General features: G+C 40.2%; 1 protein-coding gene across 1 annotated transcript; it reads left to right on the forward strand.

Moving 5' to 3' along the window:
- The first annotated feature begins 716 nt into the window (after positions 1–716).
- On the forward strand, positions 717–9,838 carry plek (pleckstrin). The gene is made up of 9 exons (XM_049599824.1): positions 717–845; positions 5,231–5,386; positions 5,658–5,839; positions 7,784–7,875; positions 7,977–8,161; positions 8,259–8,363; positions 8,678–8,761; positions 8,863–8,932; positions 9,059–9,838. Exons 1-9 carry the CDS (start codon positions 804–806, stop codon positions 9,196–9,198), a joined length of 1,056 nt encoding a protein of 351 aa, XP_049455781.1. The 5' UTR covers positions 717–803; the 3' UTR covers positions 9,199–9,838.
- The last annotated feature ends 17,182 nt before the right edge of the window (positions 9,839–27,020 follow it).

Consider the following 27,020-nt stretch of genomic DNA (forward strand, 5'->3'; position numbering starts at 1 on the left):
TGGCCAAATATAGATAGGATTCAGACAGTAAGTCAGTGGGTGTTTGTGAATGCAAAAGTTCAGATACTTGATGATGACAGCAGTGCAGTTTTTGCCATTCAGAAATACTCAGAAAACTGCACACAGAAAAGTTTAGAAAGAAAAAAAAGAAGCTTAAAACTATGCAAAACTATGTGCAAACATATGAAAGAAAACCACAGGAAACAAAGACGAAGAAAAACACACACAGAGATCATACGGGCTAGAGAGTTTGTGCAATGTTTTAACATAGCAGCATGAGACAATGAAGAGACAGATGGAGCAATACATTACATAACGAGAAAAAAATTGATAATGGAAAGTCTGGTAAAGAAAATAATTCAATCATAGGCACAGCAGAGAAAAAAAGTTTATACAAAGGTGGCTATATTTGGGGCACATTTACGGTAAGATCGTCGGGCTGTTCGGTGATCCATGCATCACTGCGTTTCTTCTCCAGCTTCCTCTGTTAAAATTTAAAATGATTAATTTTGTACATTACAGCATAAAGTTTAGAGACACCAGCCGAGCAGTAGCTGTAACTAATAATACCACACAGAAGAGGAAGATGGTTGACCAGGCATCGTTGTCACACACCCAACAGCACAACTTCCTGCTTGTGTGTGTGTGCGTTTGTGGTTTTGACAGAGAGAGAGAGAGAGAGAGAGAGAGAGAGAGAGAGAGAGAGAGAGAGAGTATGCAGTAGGTGGATTGAGTGGGAACATTTTTAACAGTCTTTAAAGAAGTGACCAAAGTTGCAGCTGACAGCAGCAGAGAGCGGGGTCATGGAACCACAGCAGATCAGAGAGGGATACCTGGTGAAAAAGGTAAGAATAACTACAAGAAAACACTTCTGACTTCCTCTTATTGAGCGCATAATTCTGAGACGTGCTTTTTTACAAGTCTAACACTGAGATAAAATAACAGAAGTAAAAACTTTGGCAACTTGATGCCCAGTTCTGGGTACGTGGAGCTTTAGCTTTGTAGCAACACACTTAAAATACTGTGTAACAAGAATGCAAATTGGCATCTACATGAAAAAACTTAAAAGTAATAAAATTGCAATACAAGTGTATTTTGAGTTCTTTTGAGCTCTTTTGAGTTTTTGAAACAAGAGGTGATGACAACTGCAGTGGCGAGGAACACAGTCGCATTTAGTGCAGCTTTAAGGCTAGTCCAGATGCATCTATCACCCACACTGATAGAAAATGAAAAAATTAACATCACAAAAAAGTCTGGACGAGATAAAAAGCGCTGGTAGAGAGAGATATTGCTCCAAGTCACTGAAAGGTTGCTGCATACATTCACAACTACACACTTCTGTTCCACAGTTGCAACAAAAACTCAAGTTCCTGCTTCTGTCCAGAAGTCGGAGCAAAACATGCACTGTTTGTTTTTCAGTTGTGTTTCATCATTTATCACCATTTACATACACGCGGAGAGTAAACATGAGTGCCATGATCTGAAATAAACACTGTGTTGTTGTAAGATGTAGTGAATATCCCCGAACACGCAACAAAACTAATTGCTGCTCTGATTAACAGCAGTGGTCAGGCACATGAACAGTGTGTGTGCACAGAGGTAATGTAGAAGCCCTTTCCCGTATGAAAACCAGAGATATTCAATAAAGAAAACAAAGTGCAGTGAGAGTTTCACACATTCAGTACTTAAACCCACACTTTAACACTCTTGTAGATCGAGCCAAGTGTGACTTTTGTTTTCTACACATCTCACACGCCCATGAAAACATTAACTAACACCATTTTACCCATTTGACATGAATGTATCACCCTGTATGCTCTTTTCATTTTGTCCTATATATGTGAAGCATTTTATGAACTCCGGTTCGATGTGCATGACAGTAACAAAATCATAATTGATTATCTTTCTCTGGTTTCATGATGACTGACACATCAAGACTGAAGTGTATCATCGTATGAATGATGTGATGACACCATGGCAGCTATAAATTGCCACAGCGGTGCATAATGGTCATGCCTTAAATGGCTGAGGCGCTGTCAGGGAACCTTTCTTCTACATGGACAGAGGGGAAGGAACAGACATATGCAAACAGTTGATTAATGGTGTGTCTGTGTCCATTTTTGGCATACTGTGGGAGGGTCAATAGAAATGCAGTCAAATGCTGCGGTCAAGGCAAAAAGTGGGTCAAATAAAAAAATGTATCAATGTCCAGCAGTCCAGGCATTCACACAATAAAGGATGGACAAGTGTCATATACCTGTTTATTTCATGTCTGTAGATTAAAAATATGTATTGTCATAGGCATGGTATTTGGAGTTAATCCAACATACATCGTGCTGCCCACACACTCTCACTCCCAGTTCATCAAATACCAGTGCTTGGGCGGTGGCTCACATTTAGACACTGAGGGATGGTGTGTGAATTTACGCTTGTTAACGTGCATTGTGTCTTTTCCAAATAAACTTTTTTACAGAAAACGTACAGTTTCAGCTTCTTAGTTTAAGTTCAAGTTCACATTTATTTATATAGCACGTTTAAAAGACCTGTCATGGTCAGCCAAAGTGCTTTACAGTGTAGAAGTAAGAAAATATACATATATAAAAAATACATACATGCATATATCAATACGCACACACACATACACCCATACACATGTACACACATAATGTACATACACATATACATACATATGCGCATACACAAAAAAGGAAAAACTAGGCTAAGGTAGATGGTCCTGTGCATCCGAAGGCCAGGGAGAATAGATGTGTCTTTAAGGCAGACTTAAACCTCACCAAGGATCCCGCATGTCTAATATGTAGTGGCAGGCTATTCCAGAGCTTGGGAGCAGCTACAGAGAAGGCACAGTCGCCTTTAGTCTTTAATTTAGATCTTGGTATATCCAGCAACAGTCCTCTGGACAAAGGTAGAGCTCTGGCTGGATTTCGGACCTGAATAAGTTCTGCAAGATATAGGGGAGCCAGATCAGTTAAAGTCTTAAAAACAATTAATAACACTTTAAAATCAATTCTAAAATGGATGGGAAGCCAGTGGAGGGAGGCCAGAACAGGGGTGATGTGTTCACGTTTTTTGGTGCCAGTCAAAAGGCGAGTGGCAGCATTCTGCACCAGCTGCAGGCAGCGGAGCGAGGTATGGTCTAGACCAACATATAAAGAGTTACAATAATCCAGCCTGCAAGATATAAAAGCATGGATGACCCTCTCCAGGTCATTAAAAGATAAATAAGGCTTGACTTTTGACAGAGTATGAATTTGGTGAAAGGACCCTTTAACCACTGTGCTGATTTGTTTTTTAAAATCAAGGTTAGAATCAAAAGTTACACCAAGGCTTTTTATAAAGGGGGTGGTTTTGATAGGAAGGAGATCCTGGCCATTAAATGAACTAAAACAGCCTTCTGGAAGGCCAAATACAGTAACCTCAGTTTTATTGTCATTAAGGTTAAGTTGGCTCTGACTCATCCAACTCTTAATGTCGGCAAGACAAGCCAATAGAGGTTTCAGTGGGTCCTTAGAGTACAACCGAAGAGGGAGATAGATCTGCACATCATCTGCATAGCAATGGAAGGATATATTGTGGTTATGGAAGATAAATCCCAGAGGCAGCATATACAAGGAAAATAACAGGGGGCCTAAAATCGACCACTGCACCACCGTGGCATGGCTCCCACCTCATCAAATACCACAAATAAGTATGTTTATAACTAATATAATGTAATGTCATGTGACATACCTCCTAGCGTAGTATGCTACACATACGCATTAAAGATACCTTGATTGACTTTTGATTTCACCCGGGACACAAACAGCCATCTCCTGGGTAAAAGTCCACAGTTTGTTAGACCCATCCACCTCCCCTCATGCCAATTCTTTGCAGACTTTCTTGCTCTTTATATTATGGCAGTTGCTCAGGATGTCAAATAATGCTGCCGCCCAGTGTGTCTTATACTGCCACAAAAGTGTATCAGTATCGGAAGAGTTGGAAGTGAGACCACCAAATTTGCATTAATCCACGACTAAAAATAGTCCCTAACGTATGCATATTTTAAGTGCAGCTTAGGTACTTTTTTGCTACAAACTAAAGTGCCCATCTGATTTAAGAAATCACTTCTTTTTTCTCAATATGAAACTATATTTTGTGACCAGTTTTTGAAGTTAGGCTTTTTCCATGAAACAAATCGGCTTGAGGCTGTAAGCCACAGACAGGACAAGGAGGTCACAAAGTACTGAGAGATCTAATTTAGATTTGTTAACAATGAGAAAAGTCCTGGTTAGTGCTGATAACCATGGGAGTGGACTTTGGTCTAGCATGAATGCTCAGTTTAATCACATACACATATAAATCTGTTTTTGCATAAACAGTGTTGGTATCAAAACCATACACAGAGCGATGTATGACAGAGAGCACAGTACAAATGATCCAGTACTACATCCTGCTACATACAGTGCAGGGCATGAATGACTTGACTGAGGACTGCAGCTGTTCACAAGCAGAAGGCTGATATTCCAACACTACATTTTACATGTTTCTGTTGTTTTATTTATCCCCTGCATGGCTGAATCTGAGGAGCACACCCACAGCTTTCTTGCGATGCTTGAAGGCATGTGTTTCACAGCAGATATATTTCGGGAAGACTTTGGTTCTAACATAACGTTACGTAACTTTAAATATAATAATTTCTCAAAAGCATGCCCCGCTGAAAAAAAAAGTCACACTGGCTAAACAGCTTGTTTCTGTTCCCTGAGGGAGCGAGGGAGCAGAGGATAATGCAAGCTCAACAGGGCGAGAGAGTTTGTGAAACGGAACATATATAAACACAAACCGAAATTGTTTAAGAGAAGGGTTGCCAAAGAAAGTAATTCCTTTTCTCTGTACCCATTACCAGAAGTCTGTAGATTCATTTCTGCATTTTAATGTGGGCTTGATCAAATAAAACCCATCTGCTGCCTGTAGGCCTGCAAGTTAACCTTTCACTTCATGTTATAAAGCTCAGGTTGTGAAACTAAACAGAAAGCAAAATTAATATTTACAGAGGGAAATTCCTGTAAAACTAAGCATTTATTTTTAAGGTTTCATCAAACTAACAGACATAAGTACATTTAGTGATGACAATGAAATGTTGAGATAGGTATCAATAAAAAATATTCTGTTAATGTACAGCATGTTTTCTGTAACAACGAGGCTGCCTGTTGTCAACTGTCTTATTGATCCTCAGGGTACACTGCTAAACTCCTGGAAGGCTGTGTGGGCCGTGCTGTCAGAAGATGGGGTGGAATTCTATAAAAAGAAAACAGACCGCTCTCCGAAAGGAATGATCCCACTGAAGGGAGCCACGCTCATCAGTCCTTGCCAGGATTTTGGCAAGAGGACGGTAAGAAAATGTCAAGAACAGCTGAACTAGCGCTGAAGGATTAGAGATGTGAAAACGACAGTATGAGTTTATAGGATTTGTAACAGAGCTTAAGACTACATTGATTTAAGATACTAAATTTGAATATCTGATTCATTTGAGACAGCTAACTGAGTCATATTTTTCCAAATTAGCAGCAGCAGTTATTGTTGATTATCCTCATATCTAAAGGAAAATCTCAAGAGAGAACAGAAGCTGTAGCAGCGTGACTGATTGATAATACTCCATTTAGCTGGTGTTCAAGATTACCACAGACAAGAAGCAGGATCACTTCTTCCAAGCCTCACATGTGGAGGAGAGAGAGTTATGGGTCAAGGACATCAAGAGAGCCATCACCTGCCTAGACGGGGGAAGAAAGTTTGCCAGGAAGTCCACGAGACGCTCCATTCGCCTGCCTGAGACTGTCAACCTCGCGTATGTACTGTAGTATCTTATTAGTGGTGACGATAATCATTTGGAAATACCAAAAAGTAGTTTGATGTATTCTAAGAAGTGACTCTTAGTTAAGTTCCTCCTTATGTTGTTACACCTGACACCTGACTGTTGACTTTGCTAGCTAGAATTATAACTGCTGACAGATTTTACCAGCTGTAGAGAGGTATCTGATGAAGCTAACATCTCTGAATTGGTTGAAATCTCTGCGGCTGACAAGAAACCCATGAAGGGGTCGTCGGTATGCTAAAAGACTGAGACATTATTACATGTCCCAGACAAAAAGTCGGCATCATAAGTAGCTATTTTAGGCTACAGAAAAATGCGACATCAGACTGTTGCTTCATTCCAGCATAACCTGGTTCGGATTAGTTTATTCTAGAAAATCATACATGGACAGGGAACACAGATATAAAATGTATGCTTTGCTGTTGCTGGTGTTTCAAGTAGTGCAAAAACTTCAATTAATAGCCCAGGCTATTATTTGCTCAAATCATTGAAATCAACAGGCCTATGTTTGGGACAGGCTTCTATATGAGACAGGCCTTTAATTCCTTTCACACAAAATAGTTGCTCAGCAAAGATTGGGGAATACAGTGTAACTGTTTATTTAAACCAGTATGATTATTACATGTACGAAAAATTACAGCTCTCAAGGATTACGGCAACCAGCATACCGACACGACAGCACTTTATCCTGTTAAAACAATACTCAGAACTTGGATTAATTTTTATGAAAAATGCTTTTGATCCTTTTGATCTGAGGACATTTATGGACTGAAGAAATATGAATAACTCACTGGGTAATCAAGGAATGGACGCATAATTTGAGGTAGCCAACAACCTGGTTTTATACATCTGAAAGAACTTCTATGAAAAAACTGAACTGCTTGGCAACCAGACTAGGCTTCTAATTGAGACAGGCGATTAAACGTGTACGTGGACGTACAAAATGTGTAGCCAAAGCGGGGTAATAAAAGGAACTTGCTGTTCAGTTGGGACTAGGCTTTTAATTCAAGTTTGTTTCACTTTAAAAGTTGCTGAAGCAAAAGTCCTTGAGGGTAAGGACTAACTGATGTAATCAACAAGTAACCGATTGTTTTTGTTCCCAGAGTGCAATGAAAGCACAGGCAGAAGAGCCTACGATATGGTAGTACTGTAAGCAGCTCTGCCCTTGGCATTGCATGATAAAATAGCATCCAAGTGGATGTGTCAATCCTGTACAGAGCTAATTGAAACTGCGTAAAGTTATGTGATTGGTTATGCCTCTTGGACCAATGTAAGCATTACGAAGTGAGTTAGATTGACTCATAAGTGTGCTTTTGCTATTGAAAACACTAAAATAAAAAAAATAAAAAAGACAAACTTCCAGAGCCTTTGTTTATCAGATGCACACCATTTTGGCATGTGGAGAAATACGGAGCATTTCCATCTGGCTATTTTTATGTGCATTTTAAATTTGTGGGAAAAAAAGAGTGGAAATGGCAAAAATTTAAAAAAATATATTGCAAAAAGGAGTTGTTAGGCTGGTTGGAGATGGCAAAATGGGTGTACAGATAAAGGTAAATGTGATGAAGTGCAGTGGAAGCAGATTCAACAAAGAAATGGTGGTGTAATGGCACCTGAGGGGAGAATTAGCACCACCTCCTGCTTACATTGATAAATCAACTCCCCATATTTGGATGGAAAAGCACATCAGTTTGCATTTCCTTTTGCACATTTTCCATTTTAAAATGTGCTCTACATTTGGATGGAAACCCATCTGTTGTGAAACCTGCAGGCCTGTTATGCTTATATTTGAAAGCTAAGCTACAACTGGACAATTCCTGCTCCATGTAGAGGTTTATTAACAGACAGATGGTTGTGCTTATTTAAAATGATTTCATGACAAGACATGCTGACAGTTTCCACATTATGTTTTCATAGTGAACTGTACGCACTGATGAAGGACCAAGATGATGGAGTAAAAGAGCTAAAACTGGAGCAGGAAAATCGAGTCTTCAATCACTGCTTCACCGGTAGGCTTGCTTTTATTAATGTCACCAGTGTGGAAGATGTTATTTTTTTTTTACCTTCTAATGGTGTCACCATATTTCGCTCCCTCTTCATGTTTGTGCAGGTGCGACGGTAATCGAGTGGCTGATTTCAAAAGAGAAAGTGAGAAATAGGCCCGAGGCCATCATGTTAGCAACAGGGCTCCTGAATGAGGGTTTCCTCCAGCCTGCAGGTGACCTGTCAAAAGATGGAGCAGAGAGTGGAGAGCAGACAGCCTTCTTAGATCAGACACTTGCTCTTTATTACTTTGTAAGTTCAAAAAGTCATTATTGGACACCATATTTAATTAATTATGTTGGGGATGATGAAACATGATGTGCATGTACATGGCTGTGTTCTGTGGCAGGCAGACAGCGGGTTCTTCTGTGAAGGCTACTCCAGTGATGAAGACGTGCTTCTGAAGGAGGAATTCAGAGGAAACATTGTGAAACAGGGCTGTTTGCTGAAACAGGTGAATCAGAGCACAAGCAGAAGTGTCACCGTGTTTTCGTTAAACTTTATGCATTCACAACGGTAATATAAACTGCGTTACTAACGGGAAGAATAACTTGATGAGAGGCCAAGATTAATGTTGTCAAGCTACGAAACATCACACCTTTTACTTTTGACTTTTGACAGTTGCACACAAATAGACATGAGGAAATTTCTGTTAATTATACATTTTCACATACACTGAAAGAGGAAGTTTGTTTCACACACCGCAGCATTTGCTGTTTAGTATTGTTCAGCAAATCAAATAAAGCATGTTGTGTTATTTTATCACAGGGACATAAGAGGAAAAACTGGAAGGTGCGAAAGTTCATTCTGAGAGACGACCCTGCTTATATGCATTATTTTGATCCTACAAAGGTAAATATACTGACCTTTAGAAGCTGAAGTGACAGAGAATCAAGAATAAGAGTTTATTTTATTTACTTTCTCCCTTCTTTTGTGTCTTCTCTTTGCGTCAGGGTGATGACCCTCTGGGCTCCATCCATCTCCGTGGGTCTGTGGTTACAGCCGTGGAGTACGTGCCTGACGGTGAGTGGGACTGGATAAACATGCCCTATTCCTCCCCCACTGTGACCATGAAATATAATTGGTGTTTACTGTCAGTTGTTTCTTATCAACTCATCCCTTTCAACTCTCATTTTTTCTGGGTTTCAGCCAAAAAATACGACATTGACGGCAACCTCTTTGAGATCATCACCTCAGATGAGACTCACTACTTCCTCCAAGCTGCTACAGCTGAAGAAAGAAAGGAGTGGATCAAAGCAATACAGGCAGTGTCAAAAAGTGGGAAATAACAGGAGCGGTGGGGCAGCTACGGTTAAAGCTATTGATTGTAAAATCCCACGTTTCATTAGATTTAACAGTGTACCAGTAAAGTATAACTGAATGATCATACGGCAGTGTTGTGTCATTCTAGAGCAAATTTCAACCCACTCACCAGAAAGAAAACGCTTGTATTGCACTGTACATTTCTGCAAACCACAAATACATTAATACTTTACATTTCTTGTGAGGGTATGGTTAGGTGTAGGCACAAAAATCACTTGGTTATGGTTAGTAAATGGTCATGCTTTGGCTTTAAACACCTATGTTTGGTGGCACAAAGGCCACGAAAAAAGCAGGGTGTCACTAAAATCACTCAGGTTTGGTACAAAACACCTGCAACACTGCGAATGGTCACCAAAAAAAAAAGCGTTGCTTGTTTTTCAAACAGCGGTCTGCAGCTTGGCAGGCATCTCACTTTAGAAATATAGTATGCACAACATATGCAAATGTACCAAATTTGTGGTCTGCAGAATGGCACAATGCCAACATTTTCCTCTGGCGACTGGGCTGCAAGTTTCACTCCTCTACACTATCAAACTAATGCTGTGATGTTTCTATGCAGTATGTGCTGTAACTAATTAAAGAGAAATAAATGTCATACTATCTGAATTCAACAGTTTAGCTCTTTAATCACATATGCTCAATCATATTTCTGTAGCACTTCACATTCCAGCTCAGTAATAACAAGTTAAAAAGCAGTAATATCATGGGTACAACAGGCAATACATGGGTAATACTGTAGTATATAAACAGTAAATAACCTTTTGATGTTTTGTCAATAGTAATAATGAGAATATTTTGGTAGTGTTGGGGTTTATTTTGAATAATGAGGCAAAAACATGAGTGTAATACTGGAAATAAAACTATCAGGAATATCATGGTAATAACATGTTAATAGCCGTTTAATATGCTAATAATAATCTGGCTAACTCAGGCTAATGGGATAATATCACTTTAGGCAAAATGATATTAGAGACGGGGGTAGTGTGGTTAAATAAAATTAAAATACTACTACCACTAATTCTACTTCTTCTACTACTACCACTTCTACTGGTACAACTACTACTGTACAACAACAACAACAACAACAACGACTACTACTACTATTACTACTATCACTAGTACTACTACTTCTTCTACTACTACCACTGATAATAATAATAATAATAATAAAATAATACTAACAATACATTGTTAATGTTTTGTCTCAATATTACCTTAAAATATTTTTACACTATTGTATTATTTATTTATTTATTATATATTTTGACATTATTCCCCTAATACAGAAATTAAATCCTTTTTTTTTGTCACATAATTGCCAAACGTTATTACCTGTATAATAACCATGTTGTTACACAAATGCCACCCTCTTGCATTTATGCTAACATCCCTTGTCTTGTGAGTGCTACTGTTATATCCTTTCACCGCCCTGAGACAACTCATTCTGGTATCAAAAAACACATTACAGTGTAAAACCTTTGCACTTGTAAACACAAAGTCTGCATTAAGCTGTATAAGCATTATGCGGCTGTAGCATCAGAAACATGAGCGCTCTGAATATAAAAGGCTGTTTGACAGTTAAGTGTAGTCACATGGTAAAAGGCGCTCTGTGTTTTTAGTTTGAGGCTCACTATTCTGCCTGATGTGGTTTTTCTGATTTCCTCCTCGTTCACTTGTCTTTCAAAAGTCTGAGATAGTTTGAGCTATCATATGGGCACACTCGGTTCCTGAGTGTGAACTTCGTCTGAATCATATGCCGCCTTCACACTTCACTGTCATTTTGTGGCTTACAGGCCTACCCTGCATCTGTGAGAGAATTTATCAGTGGCAAAAATGACTGGCTCGAGCTGCAGTATGACTTCATGGAAAAAGAAAGAAAAAAACTACTCAACTTAAAGTTGAGTCGTTATTTAAACACATGACAACTGAAGTGAAGATAATTGAAGGATAAAGTCCATTTTGTTTGAATGTAGGGTGTATTTTCATCGTATTAGCTCTTTTGGCCATCAACTCTATCAGCAGTTGTGATATTACACCCACCAAAAGATGTTCTGAGATCTGAGAATGTGAAAAATAAGTCAGTCAGGGCCATACACATTTTAAACAAACCCCCAGGAAAGCCAAACATACAGTAAGAGACAACAATGCCAAGTGGTACATTTAATTCTCGAAATTAACACTTTATAGACAAACCTCCTTGTTGAACTTTGACCTGGTGTACTTGCCGTAGTTGTGCACAGTTCACAGTGGAATTAATCAAATTTATTACATCAGGATAAACCCCTTAAAATGTGGGCTATCATCTTGTTTAGGCACTTTTTGCTGCCTTTTAGTATCAAGCTGTTAGCCTCCGACAAGGCGTAATGAATCACTTCAGCACATTGTCCTTTTTCTTTGGTGAAATCACCCACTCCCTTGCTCAGACAGCAGTTTTATTTCCTCTCTGCCCACTCTTCAGCAAACACGTAACACTGTGAGCCTAAGGGTAGGAGCATGTCATCCTTAATTCAAAGAAAAGTAAATCTCACTTAGTTTGATTTATGCTGACTATAATGACTGACTGAATTAAGTATAATTGTTGACTGACAGAACTAGAATGACTGCACTGAAGTTGATATCTGTAAGAGTGTATAAGCATAACTGTGTAGCTTCTTTATACATTTTTTACTGTCAGAAGAGTAAGCATGCTATGGATTAGGTTCAGTTCTGTACAAAATGAAGCTTATTGTCACACTGAGTGACTGATCTTCACATTATTATTATTTTTAGAAATCATGCATCAGTGTGGCTGACTGCATATGTGTGTGTGTGTGTTTTACCTTTTAAACACAGGAGGGCACTATATATCAACCTAACCTTCCTGTGAGTCATTGCAGAGTGGAATCTTTCTCTTTCAGCGGTTACAGGTCAATTTTCCGTTCTAAGAAAACAAAGTGAAAAGTGTGTGATATGTCCACACACTGTGGTCAATCAACCACACACAGCCTCAGAGATTGGTGTGTATGTAAAGCTCAATGAAAAAGGAGCAAGAACAAATTCATGCTTCTATGAATTATATTTGAAAAATGGAAACCGTGAGCATTTGAAGCACAATCAGAATACTGAAGTTGTGGCTATGTGTGAAGCAAAAACATGTCAAAAAAAACATTGTAAAAAAAAAAAAAACAATGCAACTGTTATAAAGTGTAACCTCTGTTCAAACCATGAGGGATGGGAATAGAAATGTGGGTCCAACCAAACTGGGATACCAGGGAATCTGTCCTGGGAAACCAGATAACAAGCAATTCAATAGAGATGTCATCAGAGAATGGTCACCTGCACTGGTGGTAGCAGATCAAAGCAGAGCTTCAAGACAAAGTAGCTGTTTCAACTGTTGTGTAAAACACTGACCCTGTAGAAAGAACAAAAGCATCCCACATACCCCACACTGTGCGACCAACATCTTGTGAGCACAGATTAATGAGACAGGGAGCTGCTTTTCTAACATACAGGCACCGAAGTTCAACAGGTATTAGCCTGTTTTCTACTAATTCTATCACTGCTAAAGATGTTGATCGACTGCTCCTAAACCCATGCTGATGTGCACTGATGTCAGAAAGTTAAGGTGGGGATAACACAGGTGTACAACAGCAAGGCCACTATATATAATCCGTCGTGTATATTCTTATTCCGATTCTTCTTATTTGAAATCTTCCGCCTTTTTTTCCGGCACGCTGCCTTGTCCTGCAGCGTTGCCAACACACAAAACATATATCAGATCATGCGGATTATCTGGAATGGTGTGCTATGACATTTTTTTTAGAGATTTTCCAAGCTTTTATTTACGAAGTTCGCAAAAAAATACGTAAAAACTTTACAGTGGGTTTCTATGGGACAGAGCTAGAGTGTGTGATGTCATCGCTAGAGTGTGGATCGTCCTAAAAACTTCTCAACATATTGCTTTCATTGCCACAATTTTCACTCTACATATATAAGGTATACATCAAAACGTAGGAAAATGTGTGCTGGTCGCAGAAATGTGGTAACGGAATCACACACGCTTACACATTTGGCTCAGTGAGCCTCTAAGCAGAGGGAGAGCCATTTTTTTCCCATTCATCTCTGTATAGCCTAAACTGGTATGAGAAATTCCTTGAAAAGAGCTGGGGCACCAGTTTTCTAACCTGCAACCATGATCCCAATTTTGACACCACAAATGCAAAAAAGACATCTACACATTTTGGGAAAATCTCTTCTCTGTGATGGTATCCATATGGGGAACTGCCCATTGGTCCGACAGCCCATTGGTTCGACATCCCATTGTTCCGACCATATTAAACCCATTGTTCCAAAGTCCGTTCCGAAATCATCATGATGCCCTGTGGTTAAGGTCTGGTTAGGTTTAGGCACAAAAACCACTTGGTTAGGGTCAGGAAAAGATCATGGTGTGGGTTAAAATGAAAAAGAAAGTGACAAACACATAAGCCGTGAGCCTGCTCCGCCTCAAGCCTTTCCCAGCTGACCCAGAGGCGGTCGCGGCGCACCATACGCCTGCTGCGAGCCGTTCAGCACCGCGGACAGTCAGACTAATGGGATGTCGAACTAATGACATGGACCCATCTATATGTTGACAATTAGACCCATGATTTTGTCTCAAAAGGAGGAGTTTGAGAGGTTTCAGCTCCATTAAAACAGCTGCCTGCTCTGAGCTGCTGACTGCCCCTCCACTGCCTCAGGTATCCCCATTAATTCCCATGGCAACAAGTGCGTGTACATGTCTCAGGCATGACAGCAGCAGAATGTCCATTTTAAACAGCATGTAAACATTATATATCAGTGTTTTCCATCAGTCACATACTACTCCAGCCTTTACCACTTATACTACTGTAATACTTCTGGGATTATAGACTGTTAAAAGAGAAGTCCGGTATTTTGCACTTTGAGCCCCAGTTTGTGTTGTTTATGATGAAATAGAGTGGTTAAGACCAAAATTGTGACGACTGGTCTTTTTCGGAGACTTTGGCTTTCCCCTGCCTGGCTTAGCAGTGTTGCCTATGGCCATGTGTAAATCTGTCTTAAAACCTCCCTAAGCGTTCGTTCTCAAAGCCATGAAACTCATCAAGTGGTCAGTGTTGTTCGTTGACATTTTGACATAAAAATCATAGCCAGTGCTGGGTTCCTTTGATCCAGCATGTTGGGTTGATTGTACAACCTAGGTCCAAGGAACCCCAGCACAAGATTAGTCCATATTTTACCTATTCATATTTGTGCCTAGGGACAATGGGGCACCTCCCTGGTGGCACACCTGGGGCAGCCAGGTGGTGAGCATCTGACGGCTGGGCCTAACAGAAGAGTTTTACCCTCTGCATTTTACCCCAATGCAAGGTTTGAAGCAATAAGCAAATTTCTTCCAGCCTCTACATTTCTTCTTCTTGGGCTTTTCCTGCTGCCCAGAATTATCAACTTACATAAGCAAGCCCCTTTCTCATGGCATGACAGTAAAGTAAAGATGTACTGAAAGCTCCCGTCTCTACAATGTGTGTAAAGAGAGAGGGAAAATGAGCAAGTTTCACCCTGCTGATATAAGTCATATTTTTCCGCCCAGTCTGTCCATTAAGCTACAAATCCTACTGAAAGTGGAGTTGCACAGTTTTGATGTTTTCCAACTGCCATTAAACTAAATTGGAGGAAGCAGACCGCTTTCCTATTGTTCAGTTGAAATAGAAAATACTCTGAGAAGTCTCATGTGGATGGAACCCCTATTTGGCAAGTGAACAACACTTTCCAGTTTATCTGCATTCACATGGAGATGGCGTCAGTCGCAATGAGCACCTCCTGACTCACACCTGAGTTTCGCCAAACTATTATTCTAGGAGCCCTTTTTTGACCAGCGTGAAACAAGGTTTACCTCACCTACCACTGGCAACTCCCCAAGAGGAGTCTTTTATACGAGCCCACTCTCACATTACATGGGTTTTTAGATTGGATCTGTGCCGTGCTGTTAGATTGTAGTTCAGCTTCTGCTCAGGTGGAGTGCTTCAAAGCCTCCCCGGACTAAAAGTCATATCTTCCATCAACTATTCAACAGCCACAGGCTGTGTTTGTAAGATTGGACATGCCACCTATTAGTCTTTTTAAGGTTTTGACGTCTGAGTCCCAAGCTAACACAGAAGGCTTTTCTCATGTGCTGTTGGTACATATACTTACAAAAAGTAATGCAAGACATTTGTATATCAGGGACAGGCTTCTTATTGAAACAGGCCTTTATTTGTCAAAATGTGTAGCCACACCAGGCTAGTAAAAGGGACTGAGCATTAAATTGGGACCAGGCTTTTAATTGAAGTTTTATGGTATATCTTGACCCAGGATTTGTGTATAACCCACGTATTTGGGAAGGCTGTGGTCACTTGGCCAATGTGCTGACAGAGCGCTGACACAAGTAAACAAGGAAGTAGTCCACATTAGGTAGCAGGTTGGGGTGATGGATGAGACCATCCAACCAAACCAACATAAAACCAAACCTACATAAAAGCCTAACCATGTTTCTTTTCCTAAACCCAATCAAAGTAACTTACAAAGTACTTGCCTTAACCTTACCAGTGTGACTTTACGTTAAGTATGTAACTTCACATTAAGTACGTAACTTTACATTAACTACGTAACTTCACATTAAGTACGTAACTTTACATTAACTACGTAACTTTACATTAAGTATGTAACTTTACAATAAGTACGTAACTTCACATTAAGTACGTAACTTTACATTAACTACGTAACTTTACATTAAGTATGTAACTTCACATTAAGTACGTAACTTCACATTAAGTACGTAACTTTACATTAAGTACGTAACTTTACATTAAGTATGTAACTTTACAATAAGTACGTAACTTCACATTAAGTACGTAACTTTACATTAACTACGTAACTTTACATTAACTACGTAACTTCACATTAAGTACGTAACTTTACATTAACTACGTAACTTTACATTAAGTATGTAACTTTACAATAAGTACGTAACGTAATTTGTAGTGCCCTAATTTGTTGGATATCAAAGGAACCATTATAAGTGCATTTTCATAAGATACACAAACCATTGTTTGAGGATACGTTGAACACAAAACATAGTGAAGATGACATCATCCTGGAAAGATAAATTCAGGGAACTTTATGATTCAATAAGCGACAAAAATGGTCATATACATACAAAAAGAAATATAATATAAATAATAAATTCTCATGTTTTTTGTCGTAATTCCACACAACAGAGTCTTCCTATCTTGGCTTACATGTCTGCACATTATGACATACTCTGTGAAGAGTGTATGACATGGTATGTTTAATTCTCTCCGAAGAGCCATAACGCACAATAGGAAGTACAAAAGTTTATTTGTTGGATATAGAGGTGAAACTCCTCAGCAAAGGTGGATGATTTTGTGTTTTGTTATCCACGTATACAGTCGGTACTGCATTTGTGTTTTAGTGCATAATAAATTAGCCAGATCATGTTGTCTCCCTACTTTTATGCGGCCTTTGAGCCGAGCTGTGCCAGTGACAAGCTATAATTAACAGTAGTAACCCACCTGAATCAATTATTCTAAGACGGTTTAAGGTATTAGGCATCAGATTGGAGCAACAATTTTCTAAAATTATAACTTACTTTTATGTAGCAATAGCTGCTTGTAACAGGGATAACAGAAAAATTACTCAGATAATGGATGGATGATATCAAAAATCCCCTCATACACAAAACATGGATGATATGCTGCCATGGAACCTTGTCACCAATTCTGAGCTTCTGCACCAGCCACATTGGAAACTGTTTTCACTACAATGTCAAACAGCCAAAGCTATTTCAGTCATACCATCATCAATACTGCCTATCTGTATATTTTATTTGCATCAACAAGTTTAGGCTGTTGCTGAAATTTCCTGACCTGAAAGCCTAAAGAACAGTCAAAAGAGATAAAGACTTAAAAATTGATATTCTGAAGCCTATACTCTTTATGTGTATTTATTTTCCAGAGAAAAAATCTTTCCTGTAAACATTTTTATATGGTAACATCAATCCTCTACCAGCGGCAGCAAAATTGATTCATTCTCAAACACATCAGGAGTCTTCCCTCAGATCTCTGTGGAAATAACAGCCTTTTTGGAACGAGGTGCACCTGTATTACCGATACATGAAACAACTGTTGGTTGGAAAAGCCTTTTTCCTTCCTTGCAAATTTCAATCCCATATTTACCATTTTACAAGACCAAAATCTAAAATGCAAAATAGCTTATTTTTCAGAACAATGACTCATGAGTAATCTGTCTACCCTGTTGTTAAGTTTAGAAAACGAAATATACTTGGTTAAGGTTCAGGAAAGATCAGCTTTGCGGTAACACTCCTTTCACCTTTCTCAGCGGAGAGAGGATAGTCATTATCGCAGGAGGTTGCTTGTCATGACCATTTTTCTGGGCAGTGCAGTCTCCCTCTGCAGTAATCCACTTTGAGCTGTCATGTTTCATTGTACAACAAACAAGGAGGCGGGCAAAAGGTCAGAAGATGTTTGAAATAATTCACACAATTTGTCATTTGGAAGGTCACGCCGGGAGGTATTTCAGTCTGGAGTATTTACTTTCTGCACAGGATGAAATCACCCCATATCACCTCAGTCTGTGCTGAGTTTTATTCAACAAAAAATGAAACTACTTGTGTCTCTCACACACCATCTTTGATTGTGAATATAATGTAAAAGTTCTGCCTTAAAGCAGAGATTGTAGTATTGACTAAATTATGGTCCACACAGTAGTGACAATGAAGTATTAATCATAGTATATATATTGAATTTTAATAACAAATAAAGTAAGTAAGTACAAAATAAACCTGAAAAAGTGGAAAACAGAACAGAAGCACAGAGAGTTGTTGCATAGGGATGATACACCATCACATCTAGTTGCATTGGTGTGAACCGATAGGTTTTTAACTGGGCGCAATACTTCCTGCCTTAAATACTGACGCTTGTTTAATATCTTAACAATATGGCTTCTGTACCAACCTCTAGATTCAAAGTCAGATTAAGAACCCACAATATTAAAATGTACCACAAACATGTACTTATGTTTATGGCAGTGTTTCTGACTAGCAGCATTCATTAAAGTTGCACAGATTTTTAAACCACTCATGGCAGCTCTCCAGTGTTGTGTAGCTTTCCAAAGCACCGACAAGACGGTAACACCAAAGGACAGGTAGGGACCTTTCTCTTTATTTTCTTTTTGTCCCTTGGGTAAAGGAGAAGCTTTTTCCCAAAACCAGCACACGAGAACACATTAATTTTCTTTTACTCTGCCCTCCATGATATTGGTTCATTGGAGGTTCATTGGATTTGTACTGTCCAGGTCACAATAAACAACCAGTGCAGCAGCTGAAAGAAACAAGGTCAGCGAAGGCACAAGAGAGAAACACAACAGTTTAATAATTTCTACTACTATTTAATATGTCTTAAGCAAAGCAGCTGTTTTATTCTACTTATTTGTGTTATTTGAATTAATTGTTTACTTTTACCTACATATAGCAGGCTAAATTATTCCACATTGGAGAATATCATTGTCCAATATTAATAATAAAGTAAAATGGTGTCTTCTTTGCCAGGATAAAGCAAAAGAACTGAGTTTTTTTTTTTAATGAATGAGTCTTTTATAACTCTCACTGCCCAGAGTAATCCATCTCCTGTATCGTCACAGCGCCTTCATGTTTGACTTCAAGCCTTCTGACCCATGTGGACAGTAACTGAAAGACATGATTGACAAAGGTCTGAAGCCCGCTGGTACTTGAGCTGTTGGGTTTGTTATTGATGGAAGGTCTTGGCAGGAAGCTGATAAGTGATGAGAGCTTGTAAACATGGCCTTCTTTGTTTAACTTGTCCCCCTCCTCTTACTCTCTGATGTTCCTGAGTGGGTAAACTCCGGACTTTGACAGCCTGTCATCATTACGCCTGCTCCACGAGGAGAGAGTTAAGCCACAGTGACAATACAGATGGTTTTTCATGCCTGGTGGGGAGGAAGTCAAAAAAAGGAAGTATTGCTCTGTGGGATGTGATGCTGGCTTACAGATTAGAATGACACACATGCATCATACTTCTTTACGCCCTGTGACATTATCATGCTCGTATTTCAAACCACATAACTGAGGCATTTATAGCAATTTAGCTTGCATACTCCTTGTTAAGTAGACCTAATGCCATGTCATTAGGTACCCTATGGTTCATTACTATATAAACATGTTTTAAATTGCAGTTGCCTTAACCCAGTTGTGCTGAACGCAAAACGGCACACGCTTAACTTTAAGGTCTTACTGCTGCTGTACCCTAACAGCTTGGCTTTGTGAGTCATGTGAATTTCATGATTTTATGATTGAGAGCAAAAATGTGGCCAGTTAGAAAACAATTAATTTCTTTGTCTTAAAGCAATAGCATGCCGTATTTTGAAAGAAGATAAGAGTTTCTGAGTGTACAAGTAAAAAATAAGATTGTTTTCAAGTTGTGAAGTTGATTGCAGCTACAGCACAGCCCAGTCGCCTGAAGAAAGTGTGAGCAATGCATGATTCTGCAAACCACGTATGTGTTACACTTGTAGGTTTCATGTGTGTCATATCAACGTCTCTATAGTATAGTTCTGATCACATGTATATGAGGGTAGGCAGAGGGGATGGTGGAAGGTGTGATACTTAAGCAAGATTTATACTTGTGCATGAGCGCTAAGCAGAGCCTACACCATAGCCTATGCACATGGCCTACACTGCTGTGAGCATTTATACTTGTCATGGGGTGTCTGTGTCACTCTGCAGTTACACCTCCAAAACACTAGTTGGTGGCGGGGTTTCTGTGTTGTGAAGTTTAGTTGATTGAAAACACACCCAAAACACACATTATACATGGCTTAATATTGACAATTTCAAACACAAGTACACAAATCGTCTTCACTATAACTCGCAGCATTCACAGACAAAGCACTTGTCTTTATCTGGACACATTTTCCCCTCAAATACAACATGCTTATGTTTTTAGCACAAGCCTATGGCATTTTACATTTTATAAATTAGCCTAGCAACTAGCAGAGATTTCCTCTACTCATATGAAGCCAGGATAAATCACACAAAAGTCTTAAAATGCTAATTTGTCTAAGTTTTATTGTCTTCACAATTTATTGTTTCTGAACTGTGAAATTAAAGTAAATAAAAGCTTTGTTTCCACTGCGGGAAATGGTTTCAGCTTACAAAAATAGGTAGGAGATCTGCATCACTGCAACATGTAGTTAAATTTCTTGGGAGGTGCGTGTCAGGCAACTGTGTCGGGTATGGCGTAGACTCTAGGTTGATGCAGAGCCTACACTATAGGTATGGCGTTGATTCGACACAGAAGTATAAATCCTGCTGCCAAGTTGCTGCTTGGCAGCCACTGAAGTTCCACTGTTTGAGACCAACAAACAACAAAAGTGGTTGGTTTTAAGTGAGACATCTGCAACACTCCAGCTATGGTTGTGCCACCAAAAGCAGATGTTTTTGAGTGAGACATTGGCTGCATTTTCCGCTGTGATTGTGCTACCAAAACTGGTAATGTAAGCCCTAACAGGAGCTTTTCCAAACTGTAATTGAGTTGTTTTTGCACCTAAACATAACCACAGGTTAACCACAGTGTTGTAAATGTAAAGAAACATAAAGTTTCAACAAATCCTTTACATAATGACATACACATTGCATATCCATGGTTTGCAGAAACATACAGTGCAAAGTTTTTTTTTCTGGTGACTAGGTCAGAGTCCGTTAATTTAATGAACAATGTATAAGGACTGTTCTTTAAAATGCGAACACACAATACTGTCTCAGTTCACACAATTATGTTCAGTATTGCCGATAACACTCTATAACAAAGGACAGTGGACAAATGGGCAGTTCTTCATTTAAGCTGTTAAAGGAACAGTATTGATCAAATTATTCTCTAGTGAGCACAACCTCAGCCAGAATCATTATTCATGACCAGCCAACGATTTGCTGTCACAGGATGTCTCTAGCCTGCAAAGCTGTGGGCCATGTATGGGTAGGGAAGTGCACAAACATCGCATTAAACTGCTAGAGAGGAGGCGTCTTAACAGCCCTGGAAGGACATCCAAAATTCATTAGTCCGATGAACTTGCTAGCTTCTGGCAAGACCTGTTGATCTAAAGAGGAGATTCTTGCCTCTGTGTCTTTACAGAAGGAAGGAGTTTAGTGAGTTGAGAAAAATCTTCTTACACCGAGCATTTTCTGTCTTTACTTTTTAAGAGTATGGTGCAAACATATAGATGTGTATGTGATGGTTGAATGAGTCACATACCATCCTTTTCTTTTTAAATCACTAAATATGGTTGAGAGCTATTTGAAGGCAATGGCGCAACATTGAGGAAATATATTTAACTATGCTGTGGAGAAACTGGGTGTTTTTCAAACATACTAAATCCAGATCAAGGGCAGAGGAGTGGATTATGCTGCAGGTGGTTTGAGATGTCTGTATGGATATGTTAATAAATGTTTTTGACAGGGTTTTTTTTTTTGCTGTGAGTCTGGGTCACCATTGGTGCAAATCTAAGCTGACTACAGCTATTGTCCTCCACAAATGAGCAAGCTACAAGCTTTTAGAGACACTCTGATACCACATATATAACATAGCATTTCAGTGGATTTTTTCTTTAAAAGTAGTTCATTGCAGAAATGTCACATCCTCCTGAGACCTGAGCTTTTGTTTAGTATGCATTTTTTAATTTCCCCAAGCTATTTAGGATCAGTGGGATCTGATAAGTATTAAAAAAAAACTAAGCATTGTCTTTGAACAGGACGCCACTCTAAAACATGATGTTCTCTTGTGGTGACACTGGGTTGGTTTTAAATGGCCACAAATGTATAATTGTATAAATCAGTTCAGGAAGGACCCAAATGCAGAGTAACAGGCAAGGTTGATGTTTTAACACAAAGCAAGCTTTAATGCAGCTGATAAAAAACATCCAGTACAGGCAGGTAACCAAAAGTCCAAATGAAAGCAGAACCAAAACTAAACCGAAAACCAACCAGGACAATACAATGAACTCAAAATCTAAAATCAAAACAGAACACGCAGGAAATGGAGCAGGGAATTACACCAAAAACACAGGGGTAAGCACAGGAATCAACACAAGAATGAATGCAGGACGAACTGACAAGGAATAAAGGGAAACACACAGGTATATATACACAGAAAAATAATCACAAGAACGAGACACAGCTGGAGTAGGAGTACACAGGCAAAAGGAGGGAAGTGGAGATTGGCCAACCACAAGGGTGTGGAGGGGAACACTACGGTGAAGCAAACAAGACTAATATAGAACCGGTGTGAAGGGAAGACTCTGGGAACAGGGAAGGACTAACGAGACAGGTGTGACAGAAAACAGGCGGGAAAACACACGAAGACAGGAAATAAAACCAGACACATGGGGAGAGTCTCTATACAATAGAACCGGAAGCAGAGTAAACATTAAACAAGGAACACAAACAGAAAAGAGGTCACAGTTCAAGTCTAAGACTGTTCATAAGTGTCACACCCAGTTGGCCTGTGTGAAATGCTGTGATAATCCAATAATGAAATCCAAATGTCTTCAAACAAGACGACACTAAAGTTCAAATATCTGCAGGCTGCTGTTAGCCGCTGTTAGCGTTGAGCCACTTGTCAGTTGTCAAAAGACAAGACGTGATTGGTTTGTTTCGATATACACCCGCCCCAACAGTTCTACGTTGTAAACACAGCCAGCATGGTGAGGTGGCGGTTTGTCAACTCGCGTCGTGTGTGTCTGTGCCTGAATGAATAGCTGAATGAATGCTTTTTGGTACACAGCTGCTACCGTTGTTGCAATACGCGTTTGAAACAGTGAGGTGCTAGAGTGCGCTATCCGTTTGAATGCAATATATGATTTCAACATTAGATGGGCGAAATTCCTACACACTGTGGCTTTAAGCAGGATGGAGTATAAGGTGCAGCAAACCTAAACTGTGATGTCATCTGAGGACGCAGGGTCTCACAAGGATATAGCAGTGCATGGTATCATCTGGCTTTTGTATTAGTTGATATCAAAGGAGGCCAGCACTCACAAATGTCCTTTTAAAGATCATTTAATCTAGGCAACAGAGCAAAAAACAACGGACGCGTTTCAGCCGTAAGCCTTCATCAGCCCCATGATGAATCACACTGATGGTTGGGTTTTCCTCTGATTGGATAATTTAGGTTCCGATAAATGCTGAAGTAAATTTTGCAATTGTAGGAAAAAATGAAATTTAATTACCATTTAAGAAAAAGAGGGATCTCTGTGTAACAGCCTGAACCCTATGTACAGTACCAGATACCATGAAGTTTAGTAAAGTTTACACCTAAGACACTTGGGAAGGGGAAGAGGGAATGTTAGAAAGAGCTTTAATTAATGTCAGATTCAGTCCCCTGGACAGAGTCATCTGCTCCTGATTGCATGTCAAACTGAGAGTCAGCTGGGCAGGTCAAGAGGCTGACACATCACTGCTCCCACAGATGGACAATGTGCACACAAAGGTCAGACTAAATACAGCCTGGTGGGAGGATACTCACATGGGAGAAGATGGCCTTTGGGGCTTTTTGCTGGAAAGCCCTTCCTGACACAAATCTTTTCATTTCAACTCAAATCATAATCCTTTTCGCAGACCTGACCAAGAAAGGACCTTGTAGATTATTTTTCAAATAGTGGGAAGAAAGTATTACACCCCCTTTACATTAAGTGAATTATCATATGATTCACCTAATGCTTTGCTACAATCTAGACATTTTGAAATACATAAAGCTCTCCTTAACATGCCAACAATAATAAAAACTGCATTTGATATATGGTGATACAATCGTTTGACTGACAGACTGGCCAATCATAACGTAGCATTGGGACAACTCAGACCAGGGTCCGACAACAACACAGCTGTGTTCCATTGACTCTAATGCAGTCGTTTCAGATTTTCTTCATTTTCAGGCTGGTTTTGTGGATTTGGAGCTAAATGTTGTGCCTGGGGCACGTCGTGTATTAATGATACTCGTTACTTGGAGAGGTTGGAAAAAGATATACGTTTCTTCCCTGTTCCAAAACCAAAATCAAACCCAGAAAAGTGTAGGGTTAGCTAGCTAGCTACTGAAGATACAGCCTACTGAATGTATACACATGCTGCTTTTGCTTTTTAATGATTATAACAGTGAAAAAAAGACCGACCCTGCTGTACAGGAACCAGTGAAGGGAAGCAGGGAAACTTTGCTGACACTCTTTCTTTCTGTCTCTCAACGAAGGCGGACGCTTTTTCTCTCGCTCCCTCCCTGCCCCTATCTGCCCTGCTTGCTGCTCTTTGTCTTGTGCTGTCTCTGTCTGATCTATTGGAGCCTCTCTCTGCATTTCCATCCGAAAACTAATACCATGGTTTTGATTAGCTGGTCTCTCAACGCAATTGACCAAATTTTCTTGACAAGGAGACTGGGCAAAGGAGAGCCCGCCTGCCCTGACAGAACGTTTGCAGCTGGATACACGATGGACTCCTGGGAGAAGTGGAGGATCGTGTGCCTGTCGATCCTTTCCGTTGAGGATGCTGAAGACATCTACATAATTGGAATTATGATAACAGGCATTCTGCTGTTTGGATTTAGCAGCTTCCTGATCTATCGCAAAGTTCAGAAGACGTTGGCAGCACTTTTGGCAATCGAGAAGCTGCACGTCATGACTGAGGGAATGTGCAGGGTTGTCAACACTCAGACTCAAGCGATATGTGAGTTCAATCGCAAGCTGGATGCGATTCCTGAACTTCTTCGCAAGATGGATGCCAACTTGGAGAAGTTGTCAGCCCGGCTCGGCTGACACTGGTCACCAATTCGGACATATTGGAAGCAAGCCACCGGGAGACTCAGAGAGACTCAAAAGCAGACGAAAAAATTGCAGTGTCGGCCTGACCCAAAACAATTGTTATCTCCACTGGCTCCCCGAGATAACCAGCTCTCCCAAGGCCGTTTACCTCTCCACTCTCCTAGATGTTATGCAGACAAGATGCTCCAGCCCCATCTCCCCCCCACCAACCCTCCTCCTGTCAACGGCCGTGTCTCCGTCATCAGATATCAGACGGCAGAGACAATGGGTTGGGACTGAGTGGAGATGAATTACATGGACTTACACATACACACACATGAAGACACATATAACACGCACACCCCCTCCAACTCAACGCCTTCTTGGCCCCCTCCCCCCCTCCCTCCCTTCGTCGCAATGTAGCATGGGAGGGTGATGCAATGTGCCCAAATGTGGCTGCGTGCGACGCCCCCCCTCCCCATATGTGCAAGTCTTCAAGTTTTGTTGTAATGTCTTATTATGTTGCTTATGTGCTGAGGTGTTTTTTTTTTCCTATTCCCACACTGTGCCCCCCTACAGGAGCCTAGTTTGGGAGTTGCTTTTTTTTTTTTTACCTCTTCCTCCCTCTTGTTCTCCTTTTTTCATCTAAGTAAACAGGGCGCTGCTCGTGTGGCGACCCACAGTTCTCCCGCTCCTCTCTTTCCCAAGAGATTTCTGCCTATCTGGTGGAGGTCTGGGTGCTGGCAGCAGCACGGGGGCAAAGCCAAACACCGTTCATCTGCACGCACTGTGATGCCACACAGCTGGTTCAATATCAGAGAAGTTTCCCTTTATATTCATTGTGTTCTGTGGCGATCAGCAGTGATGTGGTGGTTCACTTTCACACTGTGATCTGTAGCCTATAGTTCGGCTTTAGCTTCTAACTATCTTTGTCTGTTTAACCTGTTGTTGCTGCTGAGTCAGTTTGACATCCTGGATATATCCTTCAAACACAGACTGTAGACCCCTCTGTCTGCTTCTCTCTGGAATCACTATTAATATTTCTTCAGGGAGTGCAGTTAGTTACAGTGTGGGCTCCATGCTTACTCTGACAGCTTGGTGGACCATCACAACGGGGCGGAGCTTAGTGAAAGGTCAGTTGGTGACTCTAAATTGGCCGTACGTGTGAATGCGAGTGTGAATGGTTGTCTGTCTCTATGTGTCAGCCCTGTGATAGTCTGGCGACCTGTCCAGGGTGTACCCCGTCTCTCACCCAATGTCAGGGATAGGCTTCAGTCCTCCCGCGACCCTGTACCAGGGTGAGTGGTTACGGAAAATGATTGAATGACTTTAATTTATTCCAGTGTCTGATCAATAGAAAATAAGTAATTGACTGAAAGATGTGACTCATATGTGACTCATTTATTCTGAAAGGTTGTGAGTAAACATAAGCCCCTTTAGAACATACAGTCTTTCTGTGAAATGTCCGGTAACATTTCCTGCATGCTGTGATGTTTGACTGGAGGCAGGGACTGATATTCAGGGAAATCTATACCGCTTATTTCCCACCTCAAGACCTAGTAACATTTCAGGGAATTACAGGAGTAACACTGCAGGAGCAAGCATGTGAAGGGTCACATCCATCTGACAGAAGACGGGAATGAGGGAATCAATAGTGATGTATTTGAATCTTGTACTTATTTGGTTAGAAACTGGAGCTGGTTCTGAAAATAATGATGAATGAATGAATAATTATCTTATCTCATAATTATCTTATGATACTGTTAGTACAGACCAAATCTAGACCATAACTTTACAGAGACCCAGCAATGTCTCCAAGAGCAAGTACTTGGTATCGGCAGTGAGGAGAAACTTCCTTTTAACATTCAAAAATCTCAAACAGAACCAGGCTCCCCTAGGTGGGCGGCCAACTGCCTAATAA

This window comes from Epinephelus fuscoguttatus, linkage group LG16 (assembly GCF_011397635.1).
Source record: "Epinephelus fuscoguttatus linkage group LG16, E.fuscoguttatus.final_Chr_v1".
NCBI lineage: Eukaryota > Metazoa > Chordata > Actinopteri > Perciformes > Serranidae > Epinephelus > Epinephelus fuscoguttatus.